Source organism: Pollachius pollachius (genome assembly GCF_949987615.1).
Source record: "Pollachius pollachius genome assembly, chromosome: 15".
Lineage (NCBI taxonomy): Eukaryota > Metazoa > Chordata > Actinopteri > Gadiformes > Gadidae > Pollachius > Pollachius pollachius.
Window position 1 is genome coordinate 13,116,166 of NC_136948.1, and position 20,199 is coordinate 13,136,364.

Consider the following 20,199-nt stretch of genomic DNA (forward strand, 5'->3'; position numbering starts at 1 on the left):
CTTTGCGAGCTCCGCAAGGGCAACACGTGGGATCTCTCACTCCGAGGGCCGGCTGTCGCAGGACTGGGTATGGTTTCCGGCTGTGTGGCTTTTATTCATCGTAGTCTCCTTAAACGTGAGCCTCCTTCTGCGGTCTGATATCGGGCCTTGTCCTTCCTGGTGGGGGTCTGAGCGACAACTCTCAGTCAGCCTCTTGCACGCTTCAAAGGAGCTGTCGGGGAGGGGAGAGGAGCCACTGGAGTTAATTACCAGGAGCTGCTCGTCAAATGAGAGGGTTTTTCAGAGTGTAGTGTGTGAGGGAAGGTGTTGCGGCCGTGTGACGAGGCTACATCTGCGCTGATGGGGGCGGAGCAGGTGGAGGGGAAAACTGCTTTTGCCTGCAGCAAGTTTCCAGTGAACTGCAGAGTTATGCTCCGGTGAATTTGTAAGTATAATCTCTTGGTCTGGTGGTGATAGTACTAGGGTACAGTAATAGGGTTTTATGTTGCATTCCATTCAAACGGGGAAGTCTGAATTGCCAAGTTCCCGGTCATAAATATCAACAGGAACGCCCCCTGCGTGATGGATTTCCGAATTGGAAGGTTAGGAAAACCTTACGACCCGACCTCAGCCTCCAAGGTGTCAGCTCCGCACATCATTAGTAGTGAAAATGTAGTTATGTTCTGTTTATTAGCAATTCTGTCTTATTTATGTCTCATTAAATCAATCGTACACTCAATACCGTCCGACTTCTATCTGCGGACATCTTACAGTGTTGGCATGCAAAAGATATTATGCTATGTGTGATGAATTATCGCTGGCTTAAACTGGTATTACTACTAATAAAAAGCATCCAGGTTTTCTGACTTGTTGTACTGGAATGTGGTTAACTGGTGGAACGTAGCATTAATACATTCATGTAAAAAATGGTATTGTAAGAAGGCTGGAGAGGGCTTGGGAAAACGAATTGTGTATCCAAATGAAGCCTTTGTGTGATTAACACAACACCTCACCTCGTTCCCATGCGTCCTCCTCTCAAGACGGGATTCCTGAAACGGTGTGCTTCAGATCTGTGTTGTTGGTGAGAGAGAGGGCGGGACCTAGGAGAGAGAGAGAGAGAGAGAGAGAGAGAGAGAGAGAGAGAGAGAGAGAGAGAGAGAGAGAGAGAGAGAGAGAGAGAGAGAGAGAGAGAGAGAGAGAGAGAGAGAGAGAGAGAGAGAGAGAGAGAGAGAGAGAGAGAGAGAGAGAGAGAGAGAGAGAGAGCTCATTGGGAGTTAGAGAATGTTAACAACAATTTGTGACCCTCTCTCAGCCTACACAATACCGGAATATTACTTACTGTAATACAAAACAGTATTAAGATGCAAATACAGCATCGAAAAGACAACGGGTTCAAATGCCCTAACCCTAACAACAAAATTTTCATCATTGTATTTTGAAATCCATTTAACTAAAATACAAACAGTGAAACCCTGTAGTTCTGCTTCTCCCATCTAACCACTGACCCCTTCTGATCTTACCTCATCCCTTACCGTCCACCCCATCCTCTCCACCCTCTTCCCTTAACTCCCCGGCTCCACCCTCTTCTCCCTCCTCCCCCTCCCCTCACCCTTGACCCTTCACCCCCTGCCCCTCCAGCTCCTGACCAAGGGCAGCCAGACCACGGAGATGACGCTGCGCCGCAACGCCCTGGGCCAGCTGGGCTTCCACGTCAACTTCGAGGGCATCGTGGCGGAGGTGGAGCTCTACGGCTACGCCTGGCAGGCGGGGCTGCGGCCCGGCAGCCGCCTGGTGGAGATCTGCAAGGTGGCGGTGGCCTCGCTGTCCCACGAGCAGATGATCGACCTGCTGCGCACCTCCGTCACCGTCAAGGTGGTCATCATCCCCCCCCACGAGGACTCCACGCCGCGCAGGTGGGCGGTACAGCGGGGCGGGGCGGGGCGTACACGTGGAGCCCTGGGGGAGATTTACATTTACGTTTTAGGGACGTTTAGGGCATCTAGCAGACGCTTTTATCCAAAGCGACTTACAATAAGTACATTGTTCAGAAGAAAGAGAAACAGCAATATATCGCTGTCGGTACAGTTAGGATGTTCATGGTGCCAAGTACTAACAATCACTAGGTAAACCCATTCCCTGTATACAACAAAGATGGCTAGGATAAGACGCTACACAATGCTAAGTACTATTTTGAAGTGTAAGGATGTACAACAAACAATAGGTGCGTACGTTTAGTGCCAGAACGTAAGTGCCAATAACTTCCTGATCGAGTCAACGCAGCACTTTCATAGTATTTTCTGTTTCATTGCGCAACATTTGTTAGCCTGATTAAACTTTGAACACCCACACACTTGTTCAGAGAAAAAATGCTTCTAAAAAGAAATTGCTCTGCTCATGATCAGCACAAAGTGTTATCGATTGACTCTGAGGGAAATGCGTGGATCATTTGATCTTGTACCCTCTCCAGGTAAAGGATTAATTAATAAATATCTTGAGGAACTACCAGCTCTCTCTGCAGAGAGGCGTTATTGATCGACCCTTGAGGGATACGCGTGGATTCACGTTATTTTCCGCCAATGGACTTTTGATGCCTTGAGTTAACCCACAACAAGTATGAGCGAGGGCACCCAGCATAACCAGCCTGTCTCTTCCCCTCCCCCCCCCCCCCCCGGACTGCAGAGGCTGCTCGGAGCTGTACCACATGCCCCTGGTGGACTACAAGAACCACAAGGAGGGCATGCCCTACGAGTTCAAGTTCCCCTTCCGCACCAACAACAACAACACCAAGTGGCCGCGCACGTCCTCCAGCCCACAGGCCCGCACCGGGGGCATGGGGGGCACGCTGATCAAGGCCCCGGCCCCCGAGGCGGAGGGCCGCTCTGCGGGGGTCCTGCCCCGAAGCGCGTCCAGCGACAGCCGACCGGTCCACCCCAAGAGGTAAAACAAGCGCACCCCAAGCGGGCGAGGCAACAGGTCTCCACTGCCTCTTGTTACGTTTTTTGGTCAGGGGTCGGGGGTCCGGGTGGGGGTGCTGGAGGGGGGTTGAAGGGGGAAGAGGGAGGAGAGGATGTGGTGGAGGAGGGGAGGTAAGGGTAGATGTAAGATTAGAAGGGGTCAGGGGTTAGAGGAATGAAACAGAACGACAGGGATTCACTTTTTGTATTTTAGTTAAGTGAATATCAAAATACAATGAAGAGAAAGTTGTCGTTTGTCTGGTTACTTTTATTGGGGACTTGTCAAACCAATGTGGCCTGAGACACCCCCCCCCCACCCCCCACCCCACAGTGTTCGACTCTGCCAAAAGTTCCTGGGTTCGATACCCAATATCCCCAACCTGTCCTTGAGGAAAAAAGCCTAGCTCCTGCCCTGCCTCTCATAGTGACCTGTATCTAAATCCACTTTAAGTCGGTTCAGATAAAAGCGTCTGCTAAACTATGCTTGTTATTTACTCTTTTTAAATCATGTTAAAATAATCCAAAATGGAGTCATCATGGATCTCCTTGACACGGTCTCCCCCCCCCCCCCCTCGCCACCAGTGCCCACAGGTACTCCCCAGGCAACGACAACTATGCCCTGGCCTGCTCCATCGCCATGGGCCGCTCTGCCCAGCCCAACGCTAACGCTAACACCCCCACCCAGCCCTACACGGACAGCAGCAGCAGCAGCAGCTCCGTCCACTGGAGGCAGAAGTCTATGCCTGAAGGGTAGGGTCACCTCGCATTCCAGACCCCCCCCTCCAAAACCCCCCCCCCCGAGCAAGTTAAAGCTCATCATTGCTGGTCATGTCTAAACAAGCCTCTAAACAACAATATATAGCCGATATATAGAAACACTGTACATGGACACTAGTAGGAAGAGTGCTTGGCTTCCATTAAACCTATTGTTTATAATATTATTAATATTTATCACTGGGACTTTGTGGGTTACTATGCTATACAACTTGAGATTCCCTCGTTGATCGATGAATACTTACTTCCTATAGTCACTTCCTAAAACCCAATATCGCTGTAACTATTAAGTAGTTTAAGAGACTAAATAGAGTACTAATAGTATTCCACCGTAGCTAAATCCATTAAAAAATCCATCCATCCATCCATTTTTTTACATAAAAGAGTTTCTCACAGCGTTATACCAGAAGGACTGTCCTCAACCCTCCATCTCCCCTCCAGGTTCAACCACAACAACGGTCGCTCCCCGGGATCTGCAGAGAGGCCGGTCATGGGGGAGGCGGTCCACCTCCCCAAGCCCGGACCCAGTGCTGGGGTGGTCTCCGCTTGGCCCAGGCCCGGCGAGGGGGAAACGGGTGGCCGCACCAGCCAGGACAAGAGCGGGATGGGTAAGGAGGAACATCTCTGCTCCACTTTGACTTTCACTCATGAGTTGAGTTTAGAAAAGCCTTTTTATAACCACTGTGGCTCTTCAAGCCTCACATTCACCCATTGACACAAATGCAACCATACACACACATGCAAAAATACACCTATTCAGACGCACGCATCAAACCCATTCAATCATTCGCACATTAACCCATTCACCCACACACACATCCAATACATTTACTTTTTCACACACGTTATCAAATTCACGCATCCGCATCCAACACATTCATTCACTCATTCATTCCGGCTGACGCATTCACCCATTCACACACATATGAACCCATTCACACACACATATTAACACATATACATTCGACAACCCATTCATGCAATCACAGTTGACAAAAGCCAAACACCTGGCTTACCAGGAGCAGTCAGGGTTCGCTGCCTTGCTCAAGGACACCTGGATGAGCCGGGTGTGGAACAAGAAGGGAATGTGACCCTTGTCCCCGCCCCTTGTGTATGTGTGCGCTATCGCAGACACGGTGGCCTGCAAGGCGGCGATCCCACGGCTGCAGCAGCAGCAGGAGCAGAGCGGCCACATGTCTCCCAACAAGAACAACAAGGTGAGGCGCGGAGAACAGGTGGTCCCGGCTGAGCCCCCGCCAGCCTGTCGGAGAGAGGGGGGACCTCCATTAGCCCGCTCCCCCATGGCTAATCTTTCATAATAACTGTGGACAATGTTGTCCCACGCGCTCCTCCATAAAGACACCTGACCTTTTGTGGTTTTTTTTTGTTTGTTTTACGACGATGTTTGGAGGGAGAGAGATTCTAGTCCCATCACGTCCCTCCGTGGGGACGTCCCTCCGTGGGGACGTCCCTCCGTGGGGACGTCCCTCCGTGGGGACGTCCCTCCGTGGGGACGTCCCTCCGTGGGGACGTCCCTCCGTGGGGACGTCCCTCCGTGGGGACGTCCCTCCGTGGGGACGTCCCTCCGTGGGGACGTCCCTGTGCCCTCCGAAGGGCTTTGGCTCAGGACTTTGTGGAGGAAATGCACTGTGCATGTGACACTATGTTCAACAAGCACTGTTCTGTCCTCTTGTGTGTGTCTGCACGCTAACGTGTGTGTCTGTGTGTCTGTGTCTGTGTCTGCATGCGTGTCTGTCTGTGTCCCTGTGTCTGCATGCTTGTCTGTCTGTCTGTCTGTCTGTCTGTCTGTCTGTCTGTCTGTCTGTCTGTCTGTCTGTCTACGTGTGTCTGTGTCTGTGTGTGTGTCTGTGTCCGTGCGTGTGTGTGTGTCTGTGTCCGTGTGTGTGTGGGTCTGTTACCCTGTGTGTGTGTGTGTGTGTGTGTGTGTGTGTGTCTGTGTCTGTGTGTGTGGGTCTGTTACCCTGTGTGTGTGTGTGTGTCTGTTACCCTGTGTGTGTGTGTGTGTGTGTCTCTGTGGAAGGCGGAGGGCCCGTACTCGTCCAGCCACTCCAGCAGCAACACGCTGTCCAGCAACGGCTCCAGCTCTCTGCACAGCGAGGACAAGTGGTACGAGGTGGGCTCGCGCGCCGCCGTACGCAACGAGCTGGAGCTGGACGGCTACCTGCAGGGGGCGTCGGCCGACAGCGGCATCGACGCTACCTCCTTCACCGCCACCCACAGCAGCACCGCGTCCTCCGGCACCGCTGTCGCCACCGCCAACGCCGGCGCCGCCGCCGCCGCCGCCGGAGCCTTCAGGGCCAACGACCACAGCGTGGCCTGGCAGATCCAGGGGCCCGGGGCGGCAGGGGCCTCCCCTCCCAAGCCCGACACCCTGGCCCTCATGGGGCCCAACGAGGGCCCGGGGAAGACACCCTGCTCCCTGGCCCTGCCCGTGGACCAGGGCTCCAGTACCTTCAGTGACGCCGCCTCCCGCACCAGGTGTGGCCCCAGCCCCCCAATCACCCCTCCCCCCTCACCCCAAACCCCCACGCTGCTTCTGATGCGTTTTACATTTGAAGCTGCTACGGAATCATCCATGTTTTATTAAGCTGACAGTGATGCAGTGTGCGTACCTCGCAGTCAGCCAGATGCCAAATTCCTTGTGTGTGTGTGTGTGTGGCTGTCTGTCTCTCAGTGGGGGGGGTGCTTGTGGTAGCTAGGAATGCTGAATTTGAAGGCTCAGCAGCAGGGCGTACCCCCCCCCCTTTCCCCCCTGTCCCCCGCTAAATCCCACCTCCTTTGAACCATCCAAAGCCTTCCTCTTCCTCTTCACTCAGCCAGAAATAACTCCTGCGCCACCAGACCTGTACACTGGCAGCTTTGTTTCATGACAGACACACACACGCGCACACACGCGCACATAGACACACACGGCTGTTTGGAAGCTAGCCTTTTCAAGTCAAACCTTCGAAAAAACATATTTGATGGTCTTTGTCTTTTTAAGTCTTTTCAAGTCAATAAATATTCAAAGTGCAAGGACAAACCGTGCTTTTTTTTTTACCTCTAAACTTTGTATGCATTTTTTTCGATAGTAAAAGTTAACTCTTACGTTTTTGTCTCGGTGCTTGTGTAACTGAAAGGGCCATGAAAATATGTTGTTTATGAAGAGTTCAGCTCCAAACTCCAAAAAGTATAAAAATCCTGCCAAAAAACTGCCTTTTGAGTTTTCAATTTTCTAAAACATTCCTCTCTATCTCGCTCGCTCTCTCTCGCTCGCTCTCGCTCTCGCTCTCGCTCTCTCGCTCTCTCTCTCTCTCTCACACTCTCTGTCTCTTTCTATCTATCTTTTCCTCTCGGTCTGTGTCTCTGTCTCTCGGCCTCTCTCTATCTCTGTCTCTGTACCCCTAGCACCCTGAGCTCAGGCAGCCCTGGCTCATCCCCAGAGGAGCCCAGTGCTGTTCCAACCTCCCCAACCAACCTCTCCCCAGGGCCCAAGAGCTTCTACCCCCGCCAGGGAGCCACTTCCAAGTACCTGATTGGCTGGAAGAAACCGGGCGGGACCGTAAACTCTGTGGACTTTGGCAACACCCGCAAGTAAGCACTTCAGAGGGAGTACAGATGTTCTTGATTGACACCCGTGACTACTTGGAAGGGTGTATCAAACTGTGCTGAGTATTCTGCCGATTCAATACAGAAACGATCCCACTGTTAAGGGAGCTGGTTTGTGTGGCTTGGTGTAACGTGACATGTGCACAGAATGTAATGAGCTGCTCCCATCTCTTGGCACCACTGCCTCCTGGTGGCCGAGCCGGGAATTACCTTGCAGCGTCCATCTTGCTTTTTGTTGAATTACGTTTTAACCTTGGATTTTGTCCCATAAAACCTAATTAAACTGAACAATCTATTCAGCCTGCATTCAAGGTAATCAGTAAAATATGCGGTTTGTTTCAACTGCACTAGCTGTAATAATAATTGTAATTTGCATTTAAGTATTCCTTAAATAATAATTGGGAACTATAAGTTGGTATTTTACATAAGAGACATACATGTGTAATACAACTCAGATTTTTTGAAATTATTTAATGAATTAAATAGTTCTTCTCATAGTTCTGACCATTGTTCCCCGTCTGTGCTCCCCCCAGACGTCACCAGAGCGATGGCCTGCTGGGCGGTCAGCCCCAGCTCCGGGCCAACCTGCGCGGGGCCCAGTCCCCCCTGCGCCAAGCCCCCAAGTCCAGCCTGGAGGAGGACCTGAAGAAGCTCATCACCCTGGACAGCCCCCCACCCAGCACCCTGGATGAGAAGGTATTGAGCAATAGCCAACCCCCCCCCTCCCTAACCCTGACCCCCCATGATGTTCTTTGTTTTGGACTCAGTAGATAATAAGATAACGTTATTAACAGTATACCTATGACAAGGAATTCAAACAAAGACAGCATATTTCATGGTTCACTATGGATTTTGCATATGATACGTATGTTCTAGACCAGATCCTCACTCAGTGCGGCCCACAGATAATATTATCTGTGGGCCTCTTTATCATGAAAGTTGCCCATCCCTGATTTAGACCCAATCTCAGCAGTTCTTATCCCCGCTCTTTGTTTTCGTTTGACTCTGCACATAGTTGATTGGGAAACAGCAAGCTAGGCCTATTGACTTATGTTTTCTGTTTGTGATTGTTACTGTCATCATAGCTAGTCTGTGTTTGTAATGCTTAATCTTTTGCTGTGTGTGGAAACATAGCAGCCTTTGAAGTGCTAAATGTGCGTGTAAAGCCTCTTTCCCACTGGACAAACCACCCCCAAATATCTGGCTTTGTCTGAAGTGGGAAAGGTTCCAGTCTGCGTTCATTCCCGGGACAAATGACTCTGCAGTGCAGTAATCACGGGCTTTACATTCTACCCTCCGATCAGCAGTGATGGAAACAAGACCACCCGGACACGCTCATTTTCTACCCTTTTCCAGCGCAAACTCTATGACGTGCGTTGTGGTTCCTGCCCCTGGCGCGTAGACAGGAACAACATGAACAGTGTCCACCGTCCTCCATGTTGCTTCCTTCCGTTTTCTCACCTGTTTTCTGGCCCGTTCGTTACATTGAAAGACACGCCGAAATTTACTCTGTAAAATCTTCATATACGTGCACAATTTTGATAGAAAAAAAAAGGGGTTTTAGATGTATTTAATGTAAGCAAATGTACACCTAGGGAACAGTATGACTCCACTGGACCTTAGAGGCTTTGCCCTGCTTCACCTTCTCACTTGACGCCATGTTCTCCTCTTTTTGTCCCTCACAAGACGCTGTTCCCTGGACCGCCGCCCAGCCGCCGGTCCCTCCAGAGGACGCTGTCTGACGAGAGCATCTACAGCGGCCAGCGGGACCACTCCGCCGCCACCACCCGCCGCCGCCGCCCCGCGGGACGGGGCCTCCGGGGACCTGCTCTTCACCTGCTCCACCGTGCCGCGCTCGCCCACCGCCCGCAACGCCGCAAGCCGCCGGGCCTCCCACAAGTCCCTGGGTGAGGAGGCGGGGCTCAGAACACACACCCGGAGAAACTCTGGGATAATTACACCTCAGAAATCCCGAGGCAGCCTCTCCATTGGGTTAGAGTTTTTAAAAAAATGCAGGCCGCCGCTGGAAATGTTCCCTGTGCAAAAGCTTGTGCTATATTTTTTTGATGTTTCTCTGTGCGAGATAACTACTCCACACAGGGTATTGTGAGTAGTTGTATGATGTTGATGTAGGGAGGCGGTTTAACTCAGGGCTTTGGCACTGACTCATATTTATGAGTCGTACGCTTGCATCACAGTCAGGGAATAAATGAACACCACTATTGCAGTTCTGACATTTAAAAGCACTGAATGTTTTTACAATGGTAGAATCTTGACACAGAGTACAGCGGCTAGATGATTAATAAGACTTGTTAATGCAAAGCTGTCACACGCTTAAATGCTTAACATTAATCAGCCTAGCAGCGACTCTAGACGTTATGGACCAACGCAATGCCCGTGTCTCAGATTTAAATGTGAGTGTAGAATTGGTTCTGCAAAGCTTCAACACTGTCGACGACACAAGCTGCTCCGGCCCTGGTGGTCCTGTCCATCTCCACTGGGAGAGCATGGCGTCCGCACTGGCAGGGCTAGGGGTTCGAGTTCCAGTGCAAACGTATGCATATGAAAAAGTAAAATTAGTTTGTTGTATTTGGATCCAATAGAAATTGGTCAAGATGAAAACCCTGGGAGCAATAAACCGTGTGCAGGCTTCACTCTTTTATATGTATTACCTCACCTGCCGCTCCTGCAGAATCGTTTTTTAAACGTGTGTGTTTGTGTTTTCTTCTACTACATCGCTGTGGAAGATGTAATGCATGCGCTTGTGATGTTGGAAGATGCTTTCGCTAAAACCGTGCTCTCACAGCGCAGATTTAAATATTGGTGTTTCCCCGTGTTACCCAGGAGACCTGTCCGGCCCAGAGAGCTTGTCCCTAGACCAGGACATCAAGAGCCAGCAGCTACAGGATGCTGTGCTGATGCCACTTCCTGGAGCCGGGGCCGATGCCCCTCTGGACTGGGCCCATCTGGTGGACGCTGCCAAGGCCTTTGAAGGTAAACGATGCCCAGCCCCGCCCTCTTCCCGTCGTGCTGAGCTCCGTCAGCCACCAGGGGGACTGACCTCGCTGGGCTTCCCCCCCCCCCTCAAGGTGAAGAGGAAGGAACTGCTCTTAGTCAGCAAAACCAGGTTCTGGGGAAAGGAAGGAGACAGGCAACACCAACGGTTTTATCGGAGGATTTCTCTTTCTAAAATATGTTTAGAAACGTTGAAGTGAACAGACGAGGCAGTTTTACTAAATGCTGATGTAACTAATATGTATTCATACAAGTGTAGCGCCCCATCTCTTCCCTCCTGAGGAGAGACTCTCAAAAGATATTTTTACTTTTATCTTTTGTTCTACCGTCTTCAAACGGCCCTGCAGTGGATCTTAGACGCAATGTTTCAGTGCGGCCTGCATATTTATTGAGAGCTCACTACAGTCTGACGTTTTTTTTTTCTGCCTACCTGCAAGGGATGGTAACCTTCCTTCAATAACGGATGGGTCATACACCAGATAACATGTACATTTTTATTTTTTTTATTGAATATATGGACGATCAGCCGCAAGGAATCACCACTAGAGGGCAGTAATTAGCAGGGATAATCGAATTTAACGCTTCCTTTCTGCTTTTAATTAACACATTGAACCCGGCCTGTGTTCCTTCAGAGCAGAGGCTGGTGGTGCTGGCCGCCCAGGAGGAGAGTTCCAGAGCCGAGAGCACAGGGACCACCGTCCCCCAACAGGCCGAGCCGCAAGTAGCCTCATCGAGGCAGCCCTCGCCCAGGTGAGACGACGCAGCAGCCTGCCCCGGGTCATGACCCCCGCCATTCGTTTGATGACATGGAAGCTGACCGTGTTCTCCTCCTCCTACTCCTTCTCCTCCCCCTTTTCCTCATTTTCCTCCCTGTTCTCCTCCTTTTCTTCCCTTTCCTTTTCCTCCTCTTCCTCTTCCTCTTCCTCCTCATGCTCCTCCTACTCCCCCTTCTCCTACTCCCCTTCCCCCCTCCTTCTCCTCCCCCTCTCCTCCTATTCCTCCTCGTCTTCCTCTCCCTACTCCTCCTCTTCCTCTCCCCCCTCCACCACCCTCCTCATCATCCTCCTCCTTTGTCCTCCTCCTCCTCCTCCCCTTCTCTTCCTCCTCCTCCTCCTCCTCCTCCTCCTCCTCCTCCTCCTCCTCCCAGTGAGAGCCCAGCCTGTCTGATGGGTAAGGTGAGCCAGCTGGAGTCCATGGTGAAGCTGCTACAGGACGACCTGAAAAAGGTGAGAGCGGCTGCTGGTTTGAAGATCTTCCTATTTGTTTTGATTTAATTCCCTTTATTAATCCCTAGAAGAGAAACTGGCGTCCAACACAAACATAACAGACATATGGGCATGACGAGGACCATCAGGCAAACACATCCCAAGGCTTCTCCTTGACCTTATCTTAGTCACAAAGCCCAGCTCATGTCCCCACAACGTTCACCGACCGTTTCCTCTTTCATTCTTGTGTGCGTGTGTGTGTGTGTGTGTGTGTGTGTGTGTGTGGGTGTGTGTGTGCGTGACACCCTGATGTCCTCCCCCCCTCCCCAGGAGATAGACGCCAAGGCGTCGCTGCAGGCCCAGGTCCAGGGCCTGAGGGAGGACAACCAGCGGCTGCAGGAGGAGTCGTACAACGCCTCGGCCAAGCTCAAGAAGTTCACCGAGTGGGTCTTCAACACCATCGACATGAACTGACCCGACCCGCCCCCCCCCCCCCCCCCCCCCCCCCCCCCCCCCCCCCCGTCTCCCCACCGACACCCTTTCCCCCGTCTCCACTTGATGCACAAAACCACCACCCCTTCTCTGGGGGCTGTGGTCACCGCGGGCCCCCCAAGGGGCCGGATTGGCCCATCACAGGCTGCGTGTTAACACTTTGAACGGGCGCTGTCGGATGGCCCTCCCCCCTGCCGCCCTGCGTCTGCTCTGTGGACGGAGCGTGAGGCCGCAGGAGATCCTCAGAACCACCGTGTACAGTCGTGCTTTGTATTGGCCGTTCGTCCGTGAGTCTCGTTGTGAGTACAATCAGCACTTGGTTTTGGGGGTTCAAGGGCCGAAGTGAAGGAGTTGGAGGTGCAGAACGAGGCCGGGGCACGGCCGGGAAGCGGCGCGGTCTCGCGCACGTGCCGGATGTCATGTGTATGGTCTGCCCCCTTTTTGCGTGCGTGTGTCTGTGTGTGTCTGTGTCTCGTAATCACGGATTTGAAGGCGCTCCCCCTGCATGTCAGAGAGAGCGAGAGAGTAAGAGAGAAAGAGAGAGAGAGTATGTGAGAGAGAGAGAGAGACATGCGAGGAAGAGAGAAAGATGCTCACCCTGGGGATTTAGAGCGCTGGGCGTGATGTCTGTGATTTATGTCACCCATCAATTGCAATTCCAAGTAAACAAAATTCCCGGTGATGAATTGCCCGGCTTGACATTGAGCCCAGGCGAGACAAGTTGCTGTCTCCGGTTTGTGACTGTGAAGCGGTGTCCGGGACGCTCGTGATAGAAAGTGATGCTTTAAAGAGAGATTAGGTGAGTAGGTGCAGTGTGTGCAGTGTAGCGTTAACCACTGTGTAGATGCGGTTTTTCCTTTGATGCCAGTTTTATTTTTTTAACCGATGCATACGACACAGATAGAAGATGATTGTCACCATCCAATACGGCGTGATGATTTATTTTTAATTTTTATTTTTTATAGTGCTCATAGAAAGACAGACTGCTTCCTGGTTAATAAGATTGATAATAAGATAGTCTATGTATGTACGCATACGATCCACTGCAAGGGCCTGCCTGTAGAAATAAAAAGGATGTGTCTATTATAATATGTGTGTACGGAGTTATAGATGATTTTCATTGAGCTAATCGAAAGAGTATCGTAAGAACACAGAAATACAAGGAACCAAGAGAATGACGTGCATGAACCTGAAAACCGAGCGAGATTTGTCGTGGAATTAATATGTATTGCTATTTTCAAATGGAAGTTCAGGCACAGCTACCCCCTGCTGATTAGTGTGAAGATGACAAATGGGATGAGCAACAATCATGCCGATACGAATGCCATTCGTATTGAGTTCTCCTCGGATCGACAATGTAAATACCATACCAGAAAAAATATATAAGATTAACATAAAAAATAAGTAATTTAATTTATTATTTTTAAAGATTTATGTTCCTCGGAACCTTCGATATGCAACTGTTTAATGCCCTCGCCTTGACTGCTGCAGTGACCAGGCATCGCCCCCTAGTGTTGGCTATATGTAAATGCAACACCTTGCTCAACCTCTATAATGTCCATAGCATGCTACAAAGCCCAACGACATCTGATGCTCTATTGATTCAATCGGTACTGTGATGTGATGTTCAACTTTAAAGATTTTAAAATGTTAAGATATCCAGTGGTCTGTAGCCTATACAAATTCTGCCTGTGTCCCTGACCCATGATCCGTTAAGACGTGAAGAGAGCTAGGAGGACGAATGGCAGCAGCGTTCTCCTTTTCTAAGCGTGTGTTGTAAAGACGTGTACATATACCAGAGGAACCTCTGGCAGTCATCTGAAATTTGCACCTTCATACTTTTTTTAAAGATTATTTTTAATGCATTTCTCATTTTATTACGTAGATGATATAGTGGCGATGACAGGAAGGGCGAGCGAGGAGCAAGGCAGGAGGTGAGACCAAGAGCATGAGCCGGACTCAAGTGCAAAAAATCATTACACAAAAGATAAATAAAAAAATGTATGAACATATACGGCTTGCCTGAGTCCCTCCACAACACAGAGAGGGGGCCTGTCCCTTCATTCACAATGTGTGCGTGTGTGCGTGTGTGGCAGCATGTGATTCTGTTTACTTTGAGCTGTGATGTGTAAAAAAAACAAACAGTTTATATCTATTAAAGATATTTTGTTGAATTATAACGTCTGTCTTGTCTCTCTTGCTACACTGCACGCGGATAAGCACTTTGGGGTGAACATTTTTATGGGAACCAAGAATTTAAGATTATTAATTGAATGAATACTATATGTATTAGGCCCATCCATTATGAGTTGGTTGGGCCTACAGCAGTCTGTTGGAGAGGGGGAGATGGTGAAAACGATGGCCACAGCAGTGCTGGGAGTTCCAGCTGAATGAGTTAATTTACTGGAGAGGATGAAATCATTCAATAGATTGCCACCAAATTTACATACTGCAACTTTAAATCTGAACCTACAAGACCTTTAATATTTAGGCCTCGGTAGAAGCTCATTAGCCTGATTGATTTGATCTTATAATATGCCTGAAATACTATAGGATTTCATAGTCATCAAGTGTTTGCTAACCACAGGAAAAGAGTGGTACAAGTAAAGGCACAAGCCATAAAGACAGTCCCCCTTGACCTCTCTCTCACCCCACCCCTCACTCTATTGAACCCCTTTTCAATACATGTTGAAGCAAAACACATTTCTTGTGATTAGTGACTGCTAGACATTCTTAATAATTGTGTCAAACCTGCACTAATTCATGGAAAGATATTACTTCGTCATCTTCAGTCTAATCTAAATTCCTGTGTTCCCTGCCAACAGGACATATTTGAATGAGAAATAGTTGACAATTGATCTTGTTGTAATGTGGTGTAGCTTTAACAGTGCTTTTGATTACAAATTTGTTCATGATAGTGTTTGTTTGAGAAGTTATCTTAATTTATAGAAATTGAAAAAAAATTGTCTTCAAACCATTTGCGTGTCTAATGTTTTTTGTGCGTATTTTTTTACGGTAGTACTGGGGTGGGCAAACTTTTTGGTTTAAGGGCCACATAATTTTTTCAACTGACCTGCGGGCCACTCACTCTTCAATTAGTTCTACACGGCGTGTAACTGTTCTGTGTCATAAACGTATGTTTTCAAATTTGCTTTCGTTTTCTGGATATGAAAGACTTGCTGGCTCCTCAAAAACACCCCTTCAGAAAAAGGTTTGCTTACCCCAGCGAGCCATGTACAAATCCTGCCCGTGGTCCTTTTCTGTATGTCCTCCATCTCTCTTCCATACCTTCCGGTCTATCTCACTCTGTCACTCATAAAGCATAAAAATGCAAAAAAATAATAATGGGTTAGGGTTTTTAAATGTAATATGCCTGACGGGCCGGATTAAACAATGGGGCGGTCCGCATGTGGCCTGCGGGCTTTAGTTTGGCCACCCCTGCTGTAGAATGAGTGTGATGGTGTGATGAGATGGTGTGATGTGCCGTCTGCCTCGGTTGCGGGCCCCACGTTTCTGTTGCACTACGTTGGACGCCCATTGGGGTCAACGCCCTGTTAACGTGTAAAACGACATACCCCCCTGGGGGGGGGGACCATAATGGCTAGAGCTGGCCCTGGTTAACAGCAAGAATAATTTAACCCTGCACCGAGGCTGTATTTCAACCGAAAGTAAATTGGCTTTTCTTCTATTTTAAATAGCAGTTTAAATTTCTCTGACAGATTGATTCGAGCCGAGTGCATGAGTGCGCGCATGCGTCTTCAGTAAGCAACCCCCCAACGTTGGCTGGGTCGCTACACACACACGTCGGAAAACGCTGCTCAATAATTTAGCATTAACGGAGATTAAAAAGACGCCTCCCTCCCTTCACCCTGCTCCGTCCCGACTCCACTCCCTTTTAGAGCAGATTAGACGACCCCAATGATCCCACCTTGTCTGCCCCTGTCAGCCCGCCACCTCGGTAATCACACGCGGGTCTCGAGGCTGGAGCCCGTGACAGCGCTACGTGAGGTTGATTGCAAGTCAACGTAGCGTTGGTGGTGGTGATGATGATGATGATGATGATGGTGGGGGTGTAGATTGTTTGCGCACGTGTCTACTGTGTGGTTATGTAGCGGGGGGGGGGGGGGGGGGGGCGGGGATGGGCGACCACCACCACTGTATCACCACGGATAACGTATTCTGCCGTGAATCGGTGGAGGAGGCTGTAACAGCTCTGGTGAGGCGGGGGATTCTTTCTCAATCTTTCTCACTGCAAGGCTTATCACATAAGGATATTGTGATCATAATAATATTAGGACAGACCATAAACATATACAATGAGTGCACAAGATAGGCCTTAATAAGGGTGCAATGAGCACAGGCAATGAGCACAGGCACCACAGGCCCACCATTTCTTTAAATGGTGCACTCCTTGCACCATTTCTTAAATCGGTGCTCTTTAAGATCGCTTAAAACTAGAGAATGGTGCAAGGAGTGCACAATTAAAAAATGGCTCTCAATTTTACATCCTCGGACATAAAAGTGTTGCCCCTTGCACCAATGTGTGTCCTTAGTTGGTATAGGAATGCAGCAGTATTCTTATTATAATAGGCCTTGATAGGTTGTAAACATATTTTCTTAGAATTAGGAACATAGGTGTACACGATGGTTAAACGAACACGGAACGTCTTGCAGGCCTAAAGTCTTTCGTATAGTTGCCCTGCGAGGACTTGTACTGATTAACTATGGTTGTGGAGAATCAAGGCTCTGCAAAAGACGCACGTCCACAATCGTCTGGATATGGGGCCGGTCCAACAGACTTACGCTGTCCATGGTGCTGGACGGAAGTGGGCTTTTTCCTGATGTACACACTTTTACACACTCACAATTTCACTTGACAACAGATGAAGCAGGAAGCGAGATATTCTCTGATAACTAAGAAACTGGTTCTGTAAAAATATAAGCAACCATATTGTGCATGTGCGTTTCTCCGTGTCTGTGTGTCTACGTGTGTGTGTTCATTCTACATGCATGCCTTCCCAAATTGGCCACGTGCAATGTATTTCTGGAGTGTAATCCTTGGGGGGGGGAGAGGCTTTCACAATCTCATTTATTGCAGAAAAAAAAAGCTTTATTTGTTTGGAGTGTACCAATGAACGCTTGGATGATTTTTGTCTCATGTTTTAAAGTTTGACGCCTCATTTGGAGGCCAATGAAAGGAAAGCACATGGCTGGCATTATTAATATTTAACAGAGACCGCGACATGAATGAGGAGGCTTCTGGTAAATGAAGGAACATCTACACGCAGGCGTATGCTGGTGTACGGCTGAATTTATATGAATTTGAACGCTCTTCCTTCTTTCCCAGCCTAGCTAGTGTGGCCCGCATGTCTGCGTGAATGATCATACGATGTGCTGTGAGATAGGATTTTAATACCTCGCTAATGAAATGTTTCTTATTTTCAGCATCAGTGGGCGCTGCTGCAGTCTGCCTCTATCTTGCTGTCCTCATTTCCTCTTCCCTGTGCATCCAGTAGTCTCTCTCTCTCTCTCTCTCTCTCTCTCTCTCTCTCTCTCTGCCTCTCTCCCTCACTCACTCTCGCTCTTTATTTATTTTTCTCTTTATCTTCTGTGTAATTCCTTCATCCCTCCCCCTTTTTTTTTACCAAGTGTCACTGCCTTCCCCTCCCTCCGTCTCTATCTCGTACACACACACACACACACACACACACACACACACACACACACACACACAGAAACAAGCACACACACACAGCCCTCCCTCCCTTCCTTCCCTGTCTCTCTTTCGCTCTGCCTCTCTCTATCTCTCCCCGAGTGAGCCCGGCTCACACAAACACGGACACACGCACACAGTGGCAGAGCGGGAGGATGAGAGAGGAGCGCACATGTGAGGATCTCCCGGGCTGACCGCTCTCTTCTCTCCTCTCTCCTCTCTCCCCTCAGTCCTCTCTCCTCTCCAAGGCACAGAGCTGCCGGCCCCCCTCTGCCTCGGCCCGGGCAAGGCAGCACTGGAGGAAGAGGAGGCAAGACGAGGAATACTGCAGCAACCAGCTGCTCTCTCCCCCACCCCCCTCCTTCTCTCTCTCTCTCTCTCCCCTTTCTCTCCCCACTTCTGTGTATTCTCTCCCCCTTTCTCTAACACCCTCCTTTTTCTCCCCCCGTCCGCCCTCTCTCTCCCTCTACCCCCTCTCTCTCGCTGCTCCACTGCCTCCAACCACTGTCATCTTCTTGATCCCTTTTTCTTCTTCTTCTTCTGCTTCTTCTTCTTCTTCTCCTTCTCCTTGTTTTCTTCTTCTTCTTCTCCTCTTCTTCTTCTTCTGCTGTTTCTCGCTCTCCCCCCCCCCCCGCCCCTCCCCTCCTGCCAATTACACCATGAACCTGCCTGCCGCTTGTTGCTAAGGGGAGCCAAGCAGGGGAGCCGAGTGGACAAGGCGTCGTTTTGTTACTAAGGTAATGGATGCTTCATTTGTGGTGGGCAACATCTGTGAGGCATCGCAGATGTTGCGTGCACGCCGCTGACCGGCCGCTGCTGAAACTAATGTGTGATGGATCCGAGGCGTGGAGGGGGTTCAGCTGTATTGTTGTTAGCAGGGGTTGGAGGGACTGCATGCTGCGTTCCGGGCACGTTCTCCTCACAGGGGTGAGGTGGTTCTGTCCGAGGGGGCAGAACTGGGTCGGGTGTCCGGGCATCGATGCCTTGTTAGTTGGAGCGTTCAACGCTGGTGGTGGTGGTGGGGTGGACTTCTGACTAGAGGTGCTTTTGACTTGTTTATAAGATCTTGGCTTGCGTATGAACGGGATTCGTTGCAGAGGTGTTTACGTGTGTCTCCTGCTCTCTTGATGTCCTAGCCCGCATTCATGCCTGTTTCACTCTCAGGCTCCCTCCCTCTTTCTCTCTAACTCACTCACTCTCTCTCTCTCTCTCTCTCTCTGACAAACCCCCCACCCTATTTTCCTCTCTCTCTTCCCCTCTCTCTTTCTCACTCTCCCTCCCTCTCTCTCTCACTCGCTCTGCTTCTAATAGGCATCTTGCAGGGACTCAGATTTGCGTTCGTCTGACGGGATGGGAGGAAGTTGTTGTCCAACGTAACTCCAGACCGCCCCCCTTATGTGTGTGAATAACTTCCACCGTCACGCGAGGTGCACTTTGCTGTCGACGTGACACAGACGCACGTCCCTCTCTCTCCCCTTATCTGTGTGTGTGTGTGTGTCTTCCACAGTCCACACTCATACACCGAGCTCATGGCGCTGCTGTGGCAGATGCGGAACACAGGACGTGCCCTTAATGTGTTGTCTGGCGTGCTCCAGCGAGCGCCGACGTGTCGCCCAATAGACACCGAGCATTGCGCCGCACACTCATGGTGGCAATAGCAAACAGCCGAGCGGGAGCCGATGATTACTTATGCACTCATGCGCACTCCTCGTGCACATCCTCATGCGTCGCAGAGGAGGGTGTGAGGGAAGAGTGTTCAACAGTTAACCACTACGGGGGGGGTGCAGGGGGCACGGCAGCAACGCCTGGGCTGACGTCGGTCAAGCGTACGCGACAACCTGAAAGAATCCGTCATTGTTTTTTTTAACCTTTGATTTTCTCGTATATCGTGAACCCGCGTGGCACCGGTGATTTGTAATTGAGGAAGGTCACCTGTGGTGGTTCTGAACCTCTCTGGGCTGCCACACTGTTTCTAATGACGGTCATTGTCACGGTTCATGGATGACACGCACACTGACATTTATTTCTGACCAGTCAACAAGCCGCGGTTTAATGAAGACCTCTGGGTGATCGGTGGTGACGTGGAGGTGTTTGCGTCAGTGCTCCCACTCACAGTGGAAATGAAAAAAAATTCTTTGAGCTACGTTTTCAGTCGTTTTCAGTGGTGAATCAAAGGCTCATGTGTACAGGATGGAGCAGCTATAAGAATATTTGGGTGGTGGTGAAGTTTTATTCAAATCAACTCCAAAAACATGGAGTCTGGAACTCAAACAGCTTGCTGAAATGTAAATCGAATGTAAATCGAATCTGTCAATCCGTCCATCCCTTCATAGTCGGCAAAATTTAAAAGATGTCATGTTACCAAGCTTGGGGAAATCTGGAAAATTGTCCAGAAAAATAATCATAAAATGCTTCTATGGAAATGTGTCTGAAGTGCCTGCCTATCTAGGAATAATGT

General features: G+C 49.8%; 1 protein-coding gene across 1 annotated transcript in view; it reads left to right on the plus strand.

Annotated features, from left to right (window-relative positions):
• The window catches only part of LOC307087268 (signal-induced proliferation-associated 1-like protein 1), a gene marked incomplete at its 3' end in the record, with an annotated part of 40,566 nt that extends 28,556 nt beyond the window's left edge, over window positions 1–12,010 (plus strand). Inside the window, 14 exon segments of the mRNA XM_079752776.1 lie at window positions 1,618–1,892; window positions 2,659–2,916; window positions 3,516–3,683; window positions 4,149–4,315; window positions 4,839–4,924; window positions 5,749–6,206; window positions 7,116–7,301; window positions 7,850–8,012; window positions 9,003–9,104; window positions 9,106–9,223; window positions 10,161–10,310; window positions 10,964–11,081; window positions 11,479–11,557; window positions 11,867–12,010. Coding sequence (XP_079608902.1) covers window positions 1,618–1,892; window positions 2,659–2,916; window positions 3,516–3,683; window positions 4,149–4,315; window positions 4,839–4,924; window positions 5,749–6,206; window positions 7,116–7,301; window positions 7,850–8,012; window positions 9,003–9,104; window positions 9,106–9,223; window positions 10,161–10,310; window positions 10,964–11,081; window positions 11,479–11,557; window positions 11,867–12,010 — 2,472 coding nt within the window.
• Between the last annotated feature and the right edge of the window lie 8,189 nt (window positions 12,011–20,199).